This window comes from Euprymna scolopes, chromosome 6 (assembly GCF_053919585.1).
Source record: "Euprymna scolopes isolate OS-2025 chromosome 6, ASM5391958v1, whole genome shotgun sequence".
Lineage (NCBI taxonomy): Eukaryota > Metazoa > Mollusca > Cephalopoda > Sepiida > Sepiolidae > Euprymna > Euprymna scolopes.
Window position 1 is genome coordinate 105,104,862 of NC_136487.1, and position 21,858 is coordinate 105,126,719.

The 21,858-nt window shown below is 38.3% G+C and overlaps 1 protein-coding gene across 1 annotated transcript; it reads left to right on the top strand.

Moving 5' to 3' along the window:
* Nucleotides 1-16,313: 16,313 nt before the first annotated feature.
* On the top strand, nucleotides 16,314-20,696 carry LOC145278225 (uncharacterized). Its single transcript, XM_080130515.1, has one exon. It carries the CDS (start codon nucleotides 16,314-16,316, stop codon nucleotides 20,694-20,696), a length of 4,383 nt encoding a protein of 1,460 aa, XP_079986641.1.
* Nucleotides 20,697-21,858: the final 1,162 nt, after the last annotated feature.

Genomic DNA, 21,858 nt, shown 5'->3' on the forward strand with positions numbered 1-21,858 from the left:
CCTCTTTTTAATGGTCTCCAGGTCATTTCATCATTCTTTTTAATGGTCTCCAGGTCATTTCATCATTCTTTTTAATGGTCTCCAGGTCATTTCATCAGGCTGATCACTCTGTTTATCTTTTTGCTGACAATTCTTCTATCGATGATTCTGGCTCTGTTATCTGGATTTTCCTTCATAAACTGATCAGACTCTTGATTCTCTATCACTCTAAAGATGGTTGTTAGAATTCTTGCTGGTCTTGACCAATCTAAAGCTTCTGTTCCTGATTTGATTCCTGTTGTTGTTCTCAAACGTTACGTACCTGAACTTTCTTCTCTTTTTTCAAAATTATTCAAGCTCTGTAACCATCCTGTTTCCCTTCTTGATGGAAGGAATCCGCTGCTGTTTCTTTCTTTAAAAATGCTGATCAATCTGATATAAGTATTGTCCTGTTAGTGTTCTCTATTATTAGCAAAGTTTTTAGAAGGTTGGTCAATGGCAAGCTTGTTAATTTTCTGGATAATTTTAGTCTTTTAGCCTCTTTAGTGATGGTTTTCATGGTTTTCGTACAACAGCTGATATATTAATGCGCTCCTATACCTGTGATCATGTCGTTTGCTGCTGGGTGATAAGATGTAGTCTGTATGTGTCTGCATCCAAGCAGGTGGGAGAGCTCAGAAAAAAATGTGAGTAAAACTATCTACCTATGTCAGTTGTAATGGTATTAGGCACGCCAAAACAGGATATCCAATGTAACGATTGCTTTGACGACAGTTTCTGCAGAAATATCTATAATATGGGTTGCTTCAGGCCATCTAAAAAATCTGGCAATGCAGGTTAGAAGATGATTAGTTAGTCTTTTGAGGGTGGGAGTTGATCCACAATGTCTATGTGGATATGCTGAAAACGAGCCTCAGGGGTTGAAAACATTGCAGGAGGACTCTTGATGTGCCAATGAATCTTCGACTTCTGGCAAGGGATACAACCCCGTGTCCATTTTCGTATATCTCTATTGATGGCAGTCCATATAAAACGTGATATCACCAACTTCTGAGTCAAACGGATCCCAGGATATGATAGACTGTGCAGCTTTGTAAACACTACTCACCTATGTTTGAAGGGCACATAGAGGCGCTTATGACCAGTTGAGGTGTCACACCATATGACTTCATTAGAGAAGGGTAAAGTAAATTGCTTGAACATTAGGTTTTCAGAATGTAGTAAGCAATTCAATACTTTGTCATTCCTTTGGTCAACTACGATCAGGTGTAGATCGATATTATTAGTAGTTTGAATGGCATTAATGTGCATGCACGATAATGTGTTAGCGACCACATTCTCGGTGTCTTTGATGTACTTGATATCCAAAGTGAATTGAGAAATATAGTCCAAATGACAAGCTACTCTAGGCAAATGTTTGCCAGGCTTGGCAAGTAAAGTGTGAGACTATGGCTTATGGTTCATGTATAGGAGGAAATCCGAGCCTTCTAACATGTAACGGAAATGTTTGACTGTTCAATAAGCAGTTAGAAGTTCTCTGTGAAAGATGCTGTATTTGGTCTCAGCATTCTGAAGTTGTCTGGAGAAAAAGGATAATGGTTGCCACGCATTATTGATGAATTGCTGCAGGACCCCTTTCATGCCAATATCAAATGCGTCTACTGACAAGGCTAAGGGTGCATTTGAGTGAGGAAAAACTATCATCGTTGCGTCTGTCAAAGCTTCTTTTACTTGCGTGAAAGAGCGTGATATGGATTCATTCAACATAATTTCTTCATTTTTCTTGTTTTTATTTCTGAGTAAAGTTAAAGGTTGTGCGATTTCAGCACAGTAAGGCACAAAACGTCTGTAGAAATTGATCAACCCAAGGAATTTCCGGAGTTTATGTAGTGAAGTGGGAAGTGGGTAATCGACAATGAATAGAACATGGTAGCAAGTGGCGTGAGGCACACGTGTGTGTGCGCCTCACGCCACTTGCTACCATGTGGGGCAAAAAGCTAACAGACCGTACATACACCTTATATGCTTTCTCTCTCCATGGCCTAGATTGATTTTTTCTCATTCTCTCTCTATACTACAATAGACTTTCCTCCTCACCAGCTAAGAGCGAGAGATGCACACCAAACTGGATTGACTTTCTCTCTTTCTATCTCTATGACAATAGACTTTCCTTCTCACCAGTAAACAGCGAGAGATGAACGCGGACATGAACACGTGTTGTACCCTTTTCTTTCACTTGTTTCTTCACGAAATAAATCCTAGTTCGTTTAATTCAAGTAAACGTGTTGTTCGTTCCTTCCTCAAAGCAATTCATTTTTCCTTTCCCAATTCAAATCATTTCTCCTATTTTCCACGACTGGGGGATATGTGTCCACAAGTCCACTACACTGTCTTCTTGGGCATCATATGGCGATGACCAGTTATTGTTGGAAGGTCGAATGATGCACAAGTCTAACATGTGCTGAAATTCTTGTTTGGCAGCTTTCAGGCGATCAGGTTTGAGTCTGCGCAGGCATGTGCTCGCAGCAGTCCCTTGGTCTAAATATGATGGGTAACATTGTGGTTAACCCTGTTGTTGCTAAAAACGGGCGAGTTATGTTGGGGAAATCTTTTAAAAGGTCAGTGTACACATCCATCGCATTTTTCAGTATAACCGGGCTTATCTTCCCCTAAATGGTAAACCCAGTGTTGTTGTCAATTAATTTCCCCCACTTTATGTCCATGAGGATGCCGAAGTCGTGCAAAAAATCTGCTCCCAGGATCAGAACTGGTAGCTTTGCAATAGTAAATACCCACTGGAACATGCATCAAAAACCCAAGTTCAACAATTTCAAAGATTTTTCTTTAAAAGTCGGGATAGATGAGTGGTTCACGGCATGTAAACAGAAACTTTACTAGGGTCGGTTCTCTTTCACCAGTCATTTGGGTATGATGCTAACCTCTGTACCAGTATGAACGAGAAAACATGTACCAGTGTTTTTGTCTACTGCCTGGCCTTGTCGTTTCCCGCTGGCTTGTCAGTTCTAATATATGAGTAGTGGCATTGTGACATTTGAAAGTCCTCTCTCCATGATGTGTGTGAAAACGACACAGGCTGCTGCTGTTTCGGCTACCGCTTCATTGCTGAGGATGGTCCTGCTTGCTGAAACGTTGAGATGGAGAATAATCTTGCCATTTCTATTGGTGTCTGCACTGTGCAGGCTCCATGTTGTATAACCTATCAGTCAGGTTTTGAATTAGTTGGGCCTGTCTTTCCATTTCTCCGGTTGCGTCCATAGGAATGTCTGTGGCTTTGAGGAGAGTATCTCTGGAGGCTTGTACATGCATTGGAGCCACAGGTGACTTCCATAATTTTTTCCACCAAATCTGCCAATTCTTCGACCATGGTGGTGTCTTTGGAAGACGCTAGGATCATTTGAATGCTGGACAGTAATTGAATGCTGGACGGTAATTGAATGCTGGACGGTAATCTGCTGACAAAAAATTGCTTGGTAATGTGCTTTTGCCCAGTAGTTGTTTCATCCTTCTTACTGTCTTCCTCGATGAGTAGTTGTCGAAGATGCTTCTGCTGCAAGTCTGTCATCCTTCTGATGAGTTATGTTTTGAAATTGTCGTAAGTGATCGACTAGGGGGAGGGGGCATGATTAGATTGCAAACCTCAGCCATTACTTCGAATGACAGTGCGGCCATCACATGGTTGAACTTAGTTCACTGTGGATTCTCTTGGTAAAAAATTGTGCCTCCATGTGCGCGAACCACAATGTTGGGTCATGTGTTCAAAAAGGTGGGATTTTGAGTATGACATGCGTGGTTGTTGTTGATGATAGAGTATCACTCTCCATCGTAATTGCACTGTTACTAGAACATAAATGGAAAGGTTTTTTTTTGTTTTCCATGTTTGGGTAATCTGTTTGGATGCCATCAAGAAGAATCATCAATTTGAGAAAGAAAAGCTTTGCATATCCAAGGTCTATGAAGTCCAGTGGAGTTGAGAGGTGCCAATCAATTGTTCTAATGAGGGAAACGATAAGCCACTAAACTACATAAGTGTCAGGTTCGAGTGTGCGAACCCTTTATAATATCCATTTATTATTTGCTGCGTGTTCTGCCGGATTTTGACAATGGACCACCACTGTTACGATAGGGGACCAGATTAACAGAAAGTGTCATCAGAGGTGAATATGATAATGTTTTTCTAGTTCCTTGACACAAACAAAAACATTAAAATCAGCATAAAAGTCGAACATAAAAATTCATGGTTTTATTTAACAAAGCAAGAAATAATAAATTTTATTTTTTATTGTTGATATATTTTTGTATGTGTGCAGATTCAACACACGAGCAGAAAAATAATAAATGAATAAATCATCCGATGTTTGTGAGAATGTGAAAATGTTCTTGAAAGAAGTGTTCTGGCATAAATGCTGTTTGTAACTTGATATATAGTCACTAGGATTTTATATATATTTTTAAAAGACACTGATAGGATTTGAATTAAAACACGTGAAAAACAGGAAAGAAAATTTTTCTCTGACTGAGGCAAAATGTCATTTTTGTATCAAATGTTTCTTTTTCATAAAAAAAATAAAATAAAACTGGTTGTTTCAATCAGTTCCATGAATATATCTGATGCAACAGAAAGTTATTTATTTTTTTCTGTTGATAATTAATCGTGCAAAATCATATTAATGGTTTAACGTCATGAGATGGAGCAAGCAGTTGTGGTGCTGGTCTGTACTGAAAGGAAGATCTGACTCGACTGAGTGCGCAGCGCCTTTTTATGCATTTTGATCAGCTCCAGGAGACAGTCAAAAAATTATTTACAAAAATGTTTTTTCCAAGCCCTGATTGGATGGAAAATCAACACCTTTGTCACGTGGGGTACTTTCAACACCGTCCGCAACAATTACCAAGTTTTGCTATTTATGGTGGAAAATTTGTGTGGGTATAGATAACAGATGTACGTGCAACTGGAACGCTTCTTGTCCAGTCACTCTAATGTCTCTGGCATGTCGCTACACCTGCAACCTCTTTCCCACAGAAGAAATGTTGCGGGCATGTTTCAGCTCTGTCCTTATTTTCATGATAAATGCTCATCTGAGCTTGGATCTATGGTCCCCTCCTTGCCAAACTTTCACAAAAACACTTGTCTAGCTCCAATGACCATTAACAGTGTCCCCCACTTTCAATGTATGCCTTAATCTAAACGCAAATTCCATGAACAAAGCTTCTTTCCTAGAACTGCCCACTTTTGAAACTCTGTTTCACTGGCCTGCTTTCCAACTGACTACAATATAGTCGTCTTCAAGTCCAATGTAAACAAGTTCTTCTTGAATGATCCACTAAATAATTAATTTCTACCACTAACTATTAATGCGCTATTGTCTTAGTGACTACCATACACTCATTAACTCTTAGTTTTTAGTGGCTTTCAGGCCTCGGTAGGTGGTGACTCCCATGTAAAAAAAAAAAAAATCAATGGATATGTCAGTTTATGGATAATTCAGGCGAGGGTAAGATCATAGTGCTTGACACTTCAAAGGTGTTCGACAAAGTGTGGCATCCTGGTCTTCTATAAAAATTTTGAAGTTATGGTATTGGTTATGGTGTTATGGTGCCAAGGTTAAGTTCTTGGCATTATAACCTGTCAACATCACGACTCTGTTGTCAGGCTGTGTCAGGCTGTGTCAGGGATCGGACAGGACAATTTATAAAGCTCATATGACCGTTATATGGCTTGAGTTTCCAATACCCAATCAGTTCACATAAAAAAAAACACAATACAGAAGGTCAGCCTTCATTCGAATCCAAGTCGCAAACAGGTGACAACCAGAAAGAATCTTTCTCTTTGACCAATGATGTCAGATACGCACCTATCATACAAAAGAGAGTTTGTTCCTTCCATCCTGTGCGTGTTACTTGTTGAACAGAATAGCTGATTAATTATCTGTGAATTACTTTGATTTCTCGTTAATCGATCTCTTCTCAACTGTCCAAGATTGATGTGCCATTGTGGAGAGAAACGTTTATCATAGTTTTTCCATTTCAAGAATAAGACTTGACGCTTTGTGGCTATACTAAACTAAACTTGACACTTTGTGTCTATACTGTAACCCCAAACTGATGAAGCTCGGCTAGGACCCCTTTTTGTCTAGAAACTCGGCTCGGATCGTCTGGTCCTTCTCTGAGGGTTGTTACATTGAATCATGTATGCTGAAAGCGAATATCGAAGCTGCAGGCAGAAAGAAAAACAGACACGTGAATTCTTTTCTACAGAATTAATTCACAAACTGATGTACAATGTTTTTACAATTATCGTCAGTTCTTAGTAAGTTTTCAAAGTCTCAAATCTCTTCACAGACAGCGTCAGACGATTTTTTGGAGGAGGAGTCATGTCTTTCAGGGAACGGCGGTTTACTTTGAGTTTTGCACACAAACTCCTTCGGAAACTGCTTCGAAACTGGCTAATTTTCGCGCGACATTCGTATTAATAGTGGTGTATGGTCGGGGTTGGAAGTCTCCTCAGCCATTCAGATCATGCCACGGAATCAGGAAACCCCAGATTTTGCGGGTGTGCAATCCACCATTTTCGTGATCTGAGATTTATGTGATTAAATTCACATGACCCCTAAGATCATTCCTGTCAGTCTGACATCTGGCTTTTGAGTTCGTCAAGGCTAGAAAGTGTTATGTTATTGTTCTAAGTTCCTGTCATCAATTTTAAATGCAAAATATATTTCTCTGACTTCCAAACAATATCTATTTTGACAACGAAATAAAATATATATTTATATTCTCTATTTCCTCGGGATATCTGTCGCTACCCGGGATCAATTAAAACGGTCTTAGCATAGTTATTTGGCCCTCCTCAGGCCCCTGGGGGGATCTAAAGCTCCCCAATGAGAGCAAATTGCTCCCTCAGGTTGATTACGTCACATTCGCCCCCATTAGACTATATTGCTTCGTATGAACCAATAGAGTCTAATTCCTCAACACACCGCTTCATCTCTTTTCACAGTTTGCCATCAGATTTTTTTTTCATAGACCCCTCTTTCCATCATCAAATTACCCGTCAAAAAGATAACATACATACAATCCAATATCCACCCTTTAATCAGGGTTCTCCCCCTGTTTCATTCAAAAGTCTATAAGAAAGTTCGTAAGATCATCAAAATGTAAAAGTTCAAAGTTCGTCAGGGCTAATACAGTTTCTTTTTTTTTTCACATGCAAATTTTTTTTTCTTTGTTTGTATATTCTTTTTTTTTCACATTAATAATTCAAAGATAAGATAATCATCATTTAAAAATTGTCACTCAATAAAATGCACAAGTTCATCAATTAGCTCATAAGAGTTACTTCCCTTGTTTAAAAGTTTTGTCCCCTCTCTCTTTCCAGAGTTTTATAAGAGTTATTCCCCTTTTCCCATTTTTTCCATCAATTCAATCATAGTTCAATTTTTGTTTTTTATAGAGTGTCAGTCACAATTTACAAGATTTTTTTTCACTTCGCTGCTATCAACAACACAGTCTTGTAATAAAGGGTATGCAGTCCTAATCCGGGTTCTCAAAGGACCCGCTTTTTATAAAGCTAGGGGAATCTTTCTCACCTTAAGCCATTGTAGTTGAACCTTCACCTTTTATTTCACAGTTCAAGTCTTCTTTCATAAGCATCTTGTAAGAATTTCTTTCACTGAGGACTTCTTCTCACCTCAATAGATGGTCATTCAAGGTATCGTTGGGATTTTCCTTCAACATTTCTCAGCTCAGCGCCCTGCAAGAATTTTGGGTAAAACAGAGAGAAAAGAAAAGAAAAGAAAAGAACATCTTCAAGTCGTTTTCAGTTCCCTTGGATTTCAGCATCAGGGAGGTCTTCAGGTTGCACTTCGTTTCGTTAACACCAGCAGCCGCATTTTCCAGAATCACAGGCGGGCTCGAACCAGTCTCTCTTCTGCCATCTGTGCAATCAGCTCCGAGATGCTCATCACCTTGCATTCGCTCTTTTCATGCACCATCCAATCACCAACAACAGCACAATTATCGTTACTAGCGTGCTCACTCCCACTTTTGTTACCACTACCTTATGAAGCCTATCTCTAGCTTTTGTACTCTCCACACCGTTTAATCGACCCTGCAATTTACTCAAATCTATTTGTCTAAATCCTTCCATAGCTTTTGGTAGCCTAAGTCGGGTATGTAGCAGTGAACGATGGATCAGGGAGTCCCAGAGGTCAGTGAGGTTAATCAATTGGTCATTCACCCACTCTACCTCAGGTGCTTTTAATAAATACTGTTCTTCAACCTGATAATACGCAGGTAGCTCTATGCCCTTTCCCCGAGCTTCACAACCCCTGTCCAGTTCTACCATGATTAAAGGTGGTCCCACCTTGATTATCCCAGCAGCCATGTTACCGCATACCTTGGACAATTCCATCTTCTGTTGTGTGGATACCAACCAGGTGCCTTCAGCTACTCTTATAGCCAGTGGCAAAAGACCTTCACTTGCCACTTCAACCTTGCAGGTGCTATTTATCACTCTCTCACCCCCCTGAAATAATCCCAACACAACTCCAGTGACGTACAACAGACTCTGTGACCGGCAAATTCCAAGACCATTATTTCGGCATTTTCCTGCCTCTCGCTGATTCAACAGCATAAATCTATCTCTTGCCATATTAAACGCTACATATTCTGACTCCACTCTGTAACTGGCTACCAACCCTAACTTGGGTGTGTCCAGTGAATATGGAACGGATGGAGTAATAACTTGATAAACCTTGTATTTAGTTCCTTGATCCCAGACGGGGTATAGATACAAACACTAATATTCTTTCAGCTTCTAACCGCGCAATACACCCCAGGGTGTTATAATATTTCCACAATCCTTCCTCGGGGTTAACTGGAAGTTGTAGGCACAATGGTAATTTTTGCCTTATATCTTCTAACACATTTTGCAGCTGATCCGACTTATTACACTGGGGGACAAATGTCCTAATGCTAGGGCGTCCAATTTGGCCCCTATATGAGTGGTCCACTCAACCAATGACTGCTCAGGGCATTGTAACCGTCACAGCATATGTATTAACTGTAAATATCTCTGTAAAAAGGCTTCCCCTCTCGAAAACTCAGTCTCAATTCGACTAGACACATTCCACAATTCTTCATGCAAAAATTCCAATTGACTGATTATATCATTAAGACATTCCCTATTTTCCTGCACTTCTACTCTCGTAATATTTAATATTGATAACCCTTCCTTGGTAACTTGTGTTAACGTTTTCTGGCCTCATTCTAACTGCTCTATTCGGGTCCTTATTAACTCGAGATGTTCTTCTGTAACCACTCCAAATAATGTTTCTAAGGCTTTGCCTATTATTGGTATAACCGCTCTCTTAGGCCTGCGTTCCAGGTTCCTAAATCTTTGATAATGGTTCCTTTGATCGGTCCACTGGTGCCTCAAAATACGCGTCTCGTCCTCTAAGGGACACAATATCTGCATATATTGCACCACCTGTTCATAGGTACTAACTAATTTTCTCCTTAATATATCAAACTGCTCAATCTCTCTTCTATGGATGCTAATTAATTCCTTATAAGGCTGCAAATCATTCACTAGAGTTACCAGTCGGTTCGACTGTGTGATTATTACCTCGCTAGTTTTTTCTGAAAATGGCACCCCTCCTCACAAGCAGCCAGTAGATGTCCACAGCAGTCCTAACAGGAGCAATACCATGATCGTCCTCATCCCTACAACGACAGGAAGAAATGGATCGATCAGCGACTCAATCGTCCAACTGATACATCAAGAACAACGTATGGTGCCGGTTGCATTTAACAACTGTGGTGGCTGCCCAACAATAAGGCATTGAAAGAAACATGACCACAGCCAATTGACGACGCATCACCAACAATGGAACGACAAGACAACAAAATTGAAAGCACAAATAAATCACCAGGGACCCTCTTCCCATAGTAACACCATGTGTGTGTGGATACTCTGCCAAAGAAAGAAGGCGAGCATGATTGGCCAATAACATCAACAAGAATAAGAATAAATTCCCAAGGTTCATTCCTCGGTTGTGCCGTATATCGTCAAAGGTTCTGATACAAGAAAGAACTCGCTATCTCAATAGCAACGCGCATAGAATCATCACACAAGATCATTGACCACAAAAAATATTTTTATGTCACTGGTTATAAAATGTTGTACAAAGGTCGCTGACGAAAAAGAATACCTTTATGCCAATAGCTACTTGTAGGTGACTCAAAGAATTTATTTCTCGACAAAAAGACATCTTACTTAAAGAACAACTGCGGCCGACCAACGTCGTCATGCATCAGAGCAAAACAATTTTTCAAGGGATAAGAAGCCCTTCATCCTCGTCGATTTCTCAGCAGGACTGTGTCAGCAGATCATGTAAAATAGGCATCATCAATTAGAGCACTTCGTCAACAAGACCATCCCCGGTCACACCACGCACTAAAAAGAACTCAATTGAGTTGTCACCATTCTTCCTCATCCTTAATTTACCACAGGGATCTGAAGGTCGGAGGTGCCATCCTTCCGCCTCTAAGAAGACACGATTCCTTGATTTATCAAATCTGGTTCGATAATTCAAACACATATAAAAATTATAAAATGTTAACCATGCCCCCAGCGCCTGCCGCCTCACCCAAGAATATGCCCGAGCGGGCCTTGCCCAGACACACTGAGTGACACGAAGGGCTGGTCAACCACAATCACTGCCTATCCTAACAGTCCAGTCGAAATGTTCCAGAATTCATTCCAACTAATTATAAAAAAAATTAATTACTAAAATGCGTAATATTTAACGACTTCGCAGGTCGTGTCCTTCAAGGAGACTCAGTCATGCCTCGCTATCGCATGAGAATCTCTGTCTTTTTTTTTTTCAATTAATATCTCCAGGTGTGAACAATATAAATCGCTTTTCGCGCACAAATAGGGTGCACTTAATTTAGTTATCACTTCACTCATTGATATTAATAATTATAATTAATTTAGTTATCACTTCACTCATTGATATTAATAATTATAATTAATTTAGTTATCACTTCACTCATTGATATTAATAATCTATATCTATCTATCTATCTATCTATCTATATCTATCTATATCTATATATCTATAAAAACAGAGATGTGTGTGCCACAGACGATTTCTGATTGGTTAATCCAATAATCACATCTCCTAAAAAACTATAGTTCTTACGCTCTTAACTTTACCATAAAATATTTTGGTCTTATTTATTGTCCATCTTGGAAGGGTTTAATTTTTTTCTAACTTGCCATTTACAAATTACAAAAATACGAAACTTACAGACATCACAATCAAACCTCCGACTCAACGTCCGCCATTCACACAACAGGAAAGCAAACGCTGGACAGATTATTAGTACTACTACTACTACTACCCAGCACAAGCGCACACACGCACACACACACACACTCTTTATAGCATGTTCTCTCGTGGTCTTTTCATTTCGGGTTTGTATTACTGTACACATAGATTGGAAAAAGTTGTCAAAAAACAAATATATAACAAATAAATGTTATCAAAGGCAAGATAAGTTACTTTTCTGCCAAACTGGATATTTAAATTAACCACACGTGGTCTCAAAATGAATGACGACGCTCAAAGTGTATACACATTTTGACTCCTCCCTTTACTTAAAAATTCACCAAAAATCAGGAAATTAACGAATTTTAATGAAAATTTCAGTATTTTTCAAATAATGATCGCAGAATATAATGAACTAATTATTTTTACTTAACTCTTAGTGAAAATGTTTTATTTTGTTTAAACAAAAAATACCTTTACTAAAGTTATGGTTTTCAGTAGTAAATAAAAAATGCAAGAATTTATTTTTGCTTTTTATAAAGCATCGTAATTTGTAACAATAAAAAATAAGGTAAATGTTTCGTTTAGGTCCACCTCCACAATTGTTTTTTTTCCTTCGTGTAAAATTCTGATTGCTTAGGGCGCGCGCGCATGCGCGTAAAAAAAATGGCCGCCAAAATTACCGTGCATAATGCATTTTTTTCTATCTTGATAACTACTTATCTCTGCAACATTTCAATGCGATTTTCGTATTCAGCATAGTCGAAAACCTATATATGTCGTCATTTTAAAGAAAATTGTGAAGATGGACCTAAACGAAACATTTACCAAAATAATTTTTACAGTAACATTACGAAAAAAGCCCCTAAAGTCCGTATTAATGTATTCGATATAACTCGAAGAAAAATGAATTATCGGATACTATTCAGGAAATTAAAGATTCAATTAGATTTCTATTTCAGTCACCTAAATTATTTAGGATGAAATGAGTTTAGGAATTTATAGCCAAACCTAAATATTTTTTTTTTTTGGTAAATATCCAGATACGCTACTACAGAACACCGACCAATCCAATTTGTTTTGGGAGGGGGGGGACAAATATATAACAAATAAATGTTATCAAAGGCAAGATAAGTTACTTTTCTGCCAAACTGGATATATTTTTCGTGTTTTTATTCAATCTATCTATCTATCTATATATCTATAAAAGTGAACGTGTCTGTCTGTCTGTCTGTGTGTCTGTCTGTCTGTGTACATTTCCCTACGCAATAACTCTGTCAATTTTTAGTCTATAGACTCGAAATTTGAAATACCGGGTACTGAGATTTGGGAAAATCGATGTGACGGGTGTCAGCCAGAAATTTGGCTGTTAACGGGTCAAATTTCAACGATTTGACCTTTAAGAACTCTACCAAACTCCTCCGACAATTTTGGGTCTAGACACTTGAAATTTTAGATATAGGTTCCTTGAACCTGGATCTAACTTAATAAAGTGATTTGAGCCCGAAACAATAAAGTTTAAGGGGTCATAATATGGGTCAAAGTTTTAAAAAATTAACCATTTTTTTTGTTTTTTTGCTTTTTTTGCACAGCATACACCTCCAAACACCCGAGCAACGCCGGGCACCCCTGCTAGTTATAATTTAGTTATCACTTCACTCATTGATATTAATAATTATAATTAATTTAGTTATCACTTCACTCATTGATATTAATAATTATAATTAATTAATATTAATAATTATAATTAATTCCAAGTAAAAAAGTGCGGCCTCTTCACTCATATTTCGCAAATAAGAAATCCTTTTGACTGAGGCAGAATTTTAATTCTTCCCAAAGGTCCATTTAATATCGGAAACTAACGCCTTTAATTATCTTCGACTGAACTCTGTCTAGTTTAATAAACGAAATCCTTCCAGACTGAGATAACGAAACAATTTTTTTTTTAAAATTAATTCAACTCTCAAAAATTTATATCTCCAATTATTCTCGTTTGAATACATAAAAACACAACTCTCATAAGTTTTAAATTCTTCATGACTGATTAAATTAATATTCTCGTTTTCCGCTTAAAAATAATACATTACTTAAGTTTCCCAACGCTTATTATTAAGTTCCGATCACACGGCATATACACCCAGGGGAAAGAGAGAGAAGAAAAAAAATTAAAAGGAAGAGGAGAAAAAACAATAATTCCCCATACTCCTCCTCTTTCAATGTGCACGAAGGGGGTGGCGGCCGCCAGGGTATGACTGTCAAGTACGAGCGCCACCGCCTCTCCTCTCACTGACACCAACCGAGTCAGCAGAGGCGACTAAATGCCGACACCACTCTCCCCTCCACACAGCGGAGGCCGGCTGACCAGGGTTGCCAATTTAGCGGGTTTCCCCGCTAGATCTGGAGAGTTCGTTTGAAATCTAGCGGGTAAATTTTGGATCTAGCGGCTAGCGTTTTTTTCCTCTAAAATCTGGAGATTTCGTTTTGAAGAAGTTGGAAACTGGTGACGCGTTACTGCCACTCTCTGTCGCTCGTGCGTGACACACCCTGTGCCGGTTCCAATGGTAAAACCACACACAAAAAAAGAAAAAAAAAAGTAGTTACCTCCCTTTGTTCAAACTAATTATATCGACCACTTCTCCTTTCTGAAAGCCCTATTTTGATTGGCTAGGATGAAGCTTCTTGGCCAATCAACAAACATTTAATATAAGCAGAATTCTGGAAAAACAGATTCGCCCTCTTTTTTAATCAATCGTCGGCCTATAGACAACTATGGAAAATCTCTCCTAAATTTGCCGCCGAATTTTGATTGAACTTTTTCAGGGAGCCGTCCAAGACTTTTGGACGATAAAGAACTTTTTATTGGACTTCTAAAGCCGAAAACACAATTAGTTTTGCAAGAACCTTTTCTTTGTAATATTTTCAATTTAATATACATAATTTTCTCCAATTCTTGTGTGAGTTCAGCAATCTTTATTTCTGTATTTCCCACTTCCTACTTCAACAAGACACCAGCTCCCGGCAATCGCCATATTTTGCAAAACTAAATAACGTTTAGCAGCTTGTTGTGAAGAAAAAAAAAATAAAAGGGAAGAGAAGATTTGAACTCCTGAGGATATTTGCAAGGAAAATGGAAAAAGGAATACCAATTTGAGAAGTCCCTCTTAAAAAAAAAAAAAAAAAAATTTATTTCGTTTCCAAAAAAAAAAAACGAATAAATAGTAATTCTGCCTTTGTTAAAGGTTTAAAATTCAATGAACATTTAAAAAAAAAAAAAAATTTATTTCGTTTCCAAAAAAAAAAACGAATAAATAGTATTTCTGCCTTTGTTAAAGGTTTAAAATTCAATGAACATTTTAAAGGAAAAAAAAAAAATTTATTTCGTTTCCAAAAAAAAAAACGAACAAATAGTATTTCTGCCTTTGTTAAAGGTTTAAAATTCAATGAACATTTTAAAGAAAAAAAAAAAATTTATTTCGCTTCCAAAAAAAAAAAAACGAACAAATAGTATTTCTGCCTTTGTTAAAGGTTTAAAATTCAATGAACATTTTAAAAGAAAAAAAAAATTTATTTCGTTTCCAAAAAAAACGAACGAATAATATAATATATCCTGTTGTATTATTAAAAGTTTGAAACTTTCTACCGACTGAAGTTCGCGTAAAGCGGGCATCATTCGTTCAAGAGCGTGGCGTCGTACATACGAATGTAAATAAACATGGCCTCCTTATATAAGGGCGATAACTCCACTTATGCAAACTTCCGTCCAAGTGCCATAACTCCATTTATGCTAAGTTCCGTCCAAGGGCCATAACTCTTCTCGGCCTATACACAGACATTATCAACAATACTCCCACAAAATTTAACTTGTTTAAAAAAAAAAAAAAACAACTTAAAACCATCATCCTTTCCCAAAACAAAACAACTGTAAAATGGATGATTTCCGGACCTTGAAGGGTGTTAGGGCGCTCATGGACTCCAGAAACGTGTTAAAGGAAGATATTTCCCTTAACACGGACATGTTGGAAGAACGCGAAGGTTTGAGAAAAAAAACCTTCCAGGAGGAAGAAGCTATAATTAAGGAGTTGCAGATTGAGGTCCGCTCCTTAAATGATAAAATTAAAGGGCTGTGTATAAAAGCAGAACTTGATTTAAGGGAGTGTGGATTTGTTGAGGAGCAAAGGAGGGAAATTGGCTTTCGAGCTAATATTAATGATCGCCTTGCCGACATTGAAAATTCTATTGAAAACCCCACCACATCACGGAAAAATGAACCTACCTCTGTACCTTTGCTTTCTGTCCCCAAGTTGCAGTGTGCCACCTTTAGTGGAATCAATCCTTCCAAATTTGAATATAAAAATTTTATTGCTCAATTCAAAAACTGTACTGAGTCTATTGATTCCGGCAGGGCAAAATTAGCCTTATTGAAAGGGTATTTGAGTGACTATGCCTTGCAATTGGTTTCCCATCTGACCTTGGAGGATGGTAATTATGATGTAGCGGTGGATTTGCTGACCAAGGAATTCCTGGATGTCCCCTTTATAATAAGTGAGATCTTCAAGCAGATCATTTCTACTTCTCCTCAATATGACCCTGAATTTGTGGCTGTGAAGCGATAGCTTGCTGAGGTGAGAGCGGATTTATCCGAATTGAGGACTTCATATCTGATAGATTTTTTTGAGGAGAACTCCCCCGGACTTTTGCTGGTCAGCCATATTATATACGAAAAGTTGCCAGTTGCCTTGAGAAGGGAAATTAACCACAGAGTGGGCACGAGTTACACAAATTTTTGAAAATTACAATGAGGCAGTTCGTGCTCTGTCTCGAAATAAAAAACTTTTTCGGGTTACGGAAAACCCCTCGAAGAATGATAAAAGGCAGGTCAAGACCTATGAAAAAAAGAATGGTGATGCTGCTCTACAGAATTTCACTACAAGCTCTTCTGGGGCATATTGCAAACTTTGCATATCACGTGGCCACACTATGCTAAAATGCACCAAGTTTGCATCTTATGAAGCCAGAGTTGAGAGGTGCAAGCAACTGAAACTGTGTACAGGATGTTCCAGCTTAAAACATAAAAGTGAGAATTGTCCTGGACTCCAGAGCAAATCACCCCTCACGTGCAGCTTATGCCTTTCAAAGGCGCATATTGCACCCCTGTGCAACACTAAGAGAGTGGTTTCTCTATTCTCTCACGTTTATGAAAACGAAATCATATTGCCTGTTGTAGCTATTTCTTTAAATTATGGATCTGAGAAAGCTACTATTAACTGCCTATTGGACACAGGGAGTCAGCGTTCATATTTTTCTAAGAAAATATTAAAGGAGCTGAAGTATCCTGATGGAAATTCTGATCCAACCGATTATCAAATGAAGACCTATGCGGGTGTGACTATGAAGCGATTTGAACAGGTTGTCTTGAACGTTACCGTGGGAAAGGGGAAACAACTCCCTATTCTTGTTTTAATCGATGATGGATTCAGTATGCAGTTTGAGTTCGCCAGCTTTGGCCAAGTGAAGTCCAACCTGAATGAGTTGAAACACAGATTGGCATTTTCAAATGAAAAACAGGGTGATTCCATAACAATTCAGGGTATCCTGGGAGTTGACATATTTCAGTTCATGGAGGGTTCCAGAATCATTAAATGTATGAATGGACAGGCCTGGGATTTGCCTCAAGGGATTGCCCCATTTGGTAATGTACAACACTTTTTGTATCCTCATCAAGTCAGTCCTGTGAGATGTGGAATTTCCAAAATAATTGTCAATTATCATACAACAATATCCAAATATGCCCATTGCCCTGAACGACAGTTGAATTCCATATTGGAACCCAAGTCTTCCTACCCGGATCCGTTTCCAGATGTATTTGAGAATTCCAATGTGGAACAGAATTTGGAAAAAATGTTTGCTGTGGACTCAGCTGCTGCTTCCCATGACGAAGAACTAATTGGTGATTATGACAGAAATAGGATTGAAAACTTCAGGAAGTCTATCGAATTCAGGGACAATTCTTATTTCGTGGATCTACCTTGGCATAAAGATAAAATCGATTCCATTCCCTCTAACTATCAAGTCGCTCTTAAAGTGCTTGACAGAACAATGCTTTCATTGGAGAAAAGGGACTTGGATAAGACCTATACTGATATTTTTCTTCAGCAAGAGAGCGAAGGGATTATCGAGAGAATTGAAGTCGCCCCACAAGATTTCTGCAAATACATTTGGATACCCCATCGACCGGTCTTTAAGTCGGATCAACAGGTAACCACTAAAATCAGGCCTGTTTTTAACTGTTCGTTGAAGACCGGGGGTGGTTACTCCCTCAATGAAGCATCTTATCCGGGTGTGAACATGATGAATAACATGCTTGAACTGTTGCTCTTATTTCTTACTAACAAATATGTATTATTGGGAGACATAAGAAAGGCATTTCTTATGATCAAACTCCGGTCGGTTGAGGACAAAAACAGATTTTGTTTTTTCGTAAAAGATGGAGACAATTTGCTTTGCTTCCGATATTGTACATTGATATTTGACTTCAATGCCAGTCCATTCATTTTAAATTACGTTCTCAAACACCATGTCAGCCGTTTTCCGAATGATGCATGTACTGAGATGCTGAAAAATCGATTTTATGTCGACAATTTATGTATGACCAGCAATTCTTCTGAGGAAATAATCAGTCTCTATAAGAGTGCCGTGCCTCGTCTGCAGACGGGAAATTTCCAGTTGAGATCGTGTAACTCCAACTATGAGCCTCTTCGAGACATTATAACGGAGGATGACAGAATCGTGCAGCATGGTTGCAAGTACGAAAAGGTCTTGGGATATAAATATCACCCTGAATTGGATACTATTAGCATTGTTAACACTATGGTTCAGAGGAACATACTCTCAAAAAGGGATATTTTGGCCCAGACAGCAAAAATATTTGACCCACTGTCACTATGTGCCCCGGTTACAATTAGGGCAAAAATACTTCTCCGAAGATTGTGGTTGCTCAAGTTGGGTTGGGATGAAAAGGTTCCTACTGACATAATGACTACCTGGTCGAATTTGGCCGAGGACCTTTCTGGTCTAGGTGATCTATTTTTTACAAGACATGCTATAGACACTGGTAGCCAACTAAAATTATATTTGTTCTGTGATGCGTCACCACAGGCATATGGATTTGTCATATATGGCGTGCAAAATGGGAAGTCTCACATAATATTTTCCAAGGTTAAAGTGGCCCCGATGAGGACAAAGACATTACCTATGATGGAGTTGCTTGCAGTATATATTGCATTCAAGGCTTTAACTATGATACTGAGATCCTTCTCTGGTGTCAACATAGAGGACGTTTTTGTTTCTGTGGATGCGCAAGTTGTTTTGTCATGGTTGCTCACCGAGAATATAAAGGCAAAGAGTCTGTATACCAGAAACAGAATTAAAGATATTCGAGAAATGAAGGAGAAGTTGAGTGAGGAATTTGGGTTGGGCATTCATTACAAATATGTTCCTTCTGCCGACAACCCGGCTGACCTTCTTTCTCGTGGTATCACTTTGGAAAAGTTTAAACAGGGATTGGACTACTGGACATGCGGACCTGTGTGGCTTGTTGAGCAACTTGAGAAGTGGCCTACGAGTACTTTGAGCTGTCTGAGCCCGGAAAATAAGTGTCATGTGGAAAGTGTTTTCCATAATACATTGAGTGAAGCTGTTAGGGAACCACTGATTCCATTTGACAGGTTCTCGGACTTCAACAAGTTGTGTCGATCAACTGCTTTCGTATTCAAGTTTGTGCATCGATGCAGAAAAGTGAAGGAACATTCAGATCCAAAACAGACAGTCACGAATTACCTGATAAAGATGATGCAATTGCAATCGTTTGAAAAGGAAATTGCTTATTTGAAGAATCCTCTTGACAGGGAAATCCCAGTGCTGGTGAAGAATCTTAACGTTTTCATCGATTCTGATGGGATTTTGAGAGTGGATGGTAGAATTGCCAATTCGACAAGATATGACTACAATTTAATCTATCCAATATTGTTTGCAAAACATCACTCTCTTACAAAATTACTGATTATGGATAGCCATAATCGATGCAGGCATTTGGGTATTGGTACGACAGTGACCAAATTACGGTTATCCGGATACTGGGTCCCACAGGCAAGACAGTCTGTGAAGACTGTGATTTCTAACTGCAATACCTATAGGAAATTCAACAGCCTAGCCTTCAAATACCCCAAATTGACAAATTTGCCAAAACACCGTGTTAGATTAATCAATCCTTTCCAACACACAGGCATAGACTACACAGGTCACATCTGGGTACAAAGAGATGGAAAGTCTCATAAAATGTATTTATTAATTTTCACATGTATGAACGTGAGGGCTGTTCACATTGAACTTGTACCTGATATGAGCACACAAGCCTTCATTCAAGCCTTGATTCGGTTTTCAAATACCTATGGAGTTCCCAGTCACATATACAGTGACAATGCACGTTCCTTTAATGCAGCCTTAGGTGGTGATGTAATTAAACATCACATAAACAGTAATGAGTTCTGTAACTCATATTCAAGCGCTGGCATTAAACACATAAAAATGCCCTTATACTCCCCTTGGGTTGGAAGTACTTGGGAAAGAATGATCAGAGTGATAAAGTCATGCCTATTCAAAACACTTGGCCGATCTAAAATCAGTTATTTTAACCTTCTAACCCTTCTATCAGACATCAAAAGAGTCGTGAACTCTCGACCTCTGACTTACAGATGCTCTACCGATATTGATCTGCTTCCCTTAACACCTAACTGCTTCACTCATCCAAATATAAACTGTGAGCTCTCCTTCCAATCTGACACACCCAGTTTGGTTGAGACAGAACCAATAACTAGGTCTCTCCTTGTGAGTACCTTGGAAAGCAGAGAGGAAATAATATCTAAATTCAAAGAGATGTGGCACGATGAATATTTGCTAAGTCTGAGGGAGAGTTGCAAGGATTTACACGAAATCGAATTTCACAATAAAATAAATATCAACGACGTAATACTCGTCAAGAATCCGGCCAAGTCCAGGCCCTTCTGGAAGCTGGGCAGAGTTATTGAGCTATTTAGTGGCAACGATGGCAAGGTTCGTTCTGCTCGAATAAAAAGAGGTGATGGTGCAGTGGAAACACATAGCCTCAAACATTTATATCCGTTGGAGTTATCACTCACTCATAACCACTTTCCTGACACCCCAGCAGATGAGGAATCTGATGAATTTGCATCCCACCCTATAGAAGAATGTAGGGACCCATCGGAACCTTCAGAAGAAATGGCCAATTACAGGCCTAAAAGAATCAAGAAATCCACATCTAATCCTGAATACATTTATTATTAAAAAAAAAAAAAAAATTTTCCATTGTAAATGGGCCATAATAATGCCCAACACATTAAGGTATATTCTACCTGTTAAATATTTCTATTAAACAGAATATTCTGTACAATTTAATTTATACATTACATTTATTATTAAAAAAAAAAAAAAGAAAATTTGCATTGTAAATGGGCCATAATAATGCCTAACACATTAAGGTATATTCTACCTGTTAAATATTTCTATTAAACAGAATATTCTGTACAATTTAATTTAAACACTTTACGTAGCAATCACAAATATTGTAACTGATTGCCTTTATATAGCATGCAACGATTTCAATCGTCGCATTATTTGTTGTTGTTGGGAGAGTATAAAAAAAAAAGTAGTTACCTCCCTTTGTTCAAACTAATTATATCGACCACTTCTCCTTTCTGAAAGCCCTATTTTGATTGGCTAGGATGAAGCTCCTTGGCCAATCAACAAACATTTAATATAAGCAGAATTCTGGAAAAACAGATTCGCCCTCTTTTTTAATCAATCGTCGGCCTATAGACAACTATGGAAAATCTCTCCTAAATTGCCGCCAAATTTTGATTGAACTTTTTCAGGGAGCCGTCCAAGACTTTTAAGAATTTCTTCTTTTTTTTTTATCATTTTTGGAATTTTTACTAATTTCGACATGACATGTAATTAGGTAATAATGTTTTTAGTTAAAATGTATTTTTGAGTTTTATTCGTTGATTTTTTGTTATTATATTTATTATGCATGTAGCGTCTACCCCGGAACTAATTTTGACAGTGACATTGAACATTCACCGTTTCTGGAGAGCTCCAAAAAAAGACAAAAAAAAACCGTGGCGCTAAATTCGAGGAGTCTCTCGCTCTCTTTTTGCTCGCGAACACCAGAGGAGTAAGACGCGTTACTGCCACGCTCTGTCACTCGTGCGTGACACACCCTGTGCCGGTTCCAATGGTGAAACCACACAAAAAAAGAAAAACATTCTTCTTATCTATTCACTCCGCTCCTTACCCGAACGGCTTTTCTAAAGAAAATTAATTTATCGTTTCTTTCCAACTTAACGCCAAAAACATTTGACCAGTCAGGAAGGATTTCTTCTTCTTTTTTTTCGGACTCAAAATAAACACGAGTGTGATATACCAGGGCAAATAAATTTACACCTCT

Bases quoted from the DNA above. Each gene is read 5' to 3' on its own strand.
- LOC145278225 (XM_080130515.1), top strand. From the start codon at position 16,314: ATGCTAAAATGCACCAAGTTTGCATCTTATGAAGCCAGAGTTGAGAGG.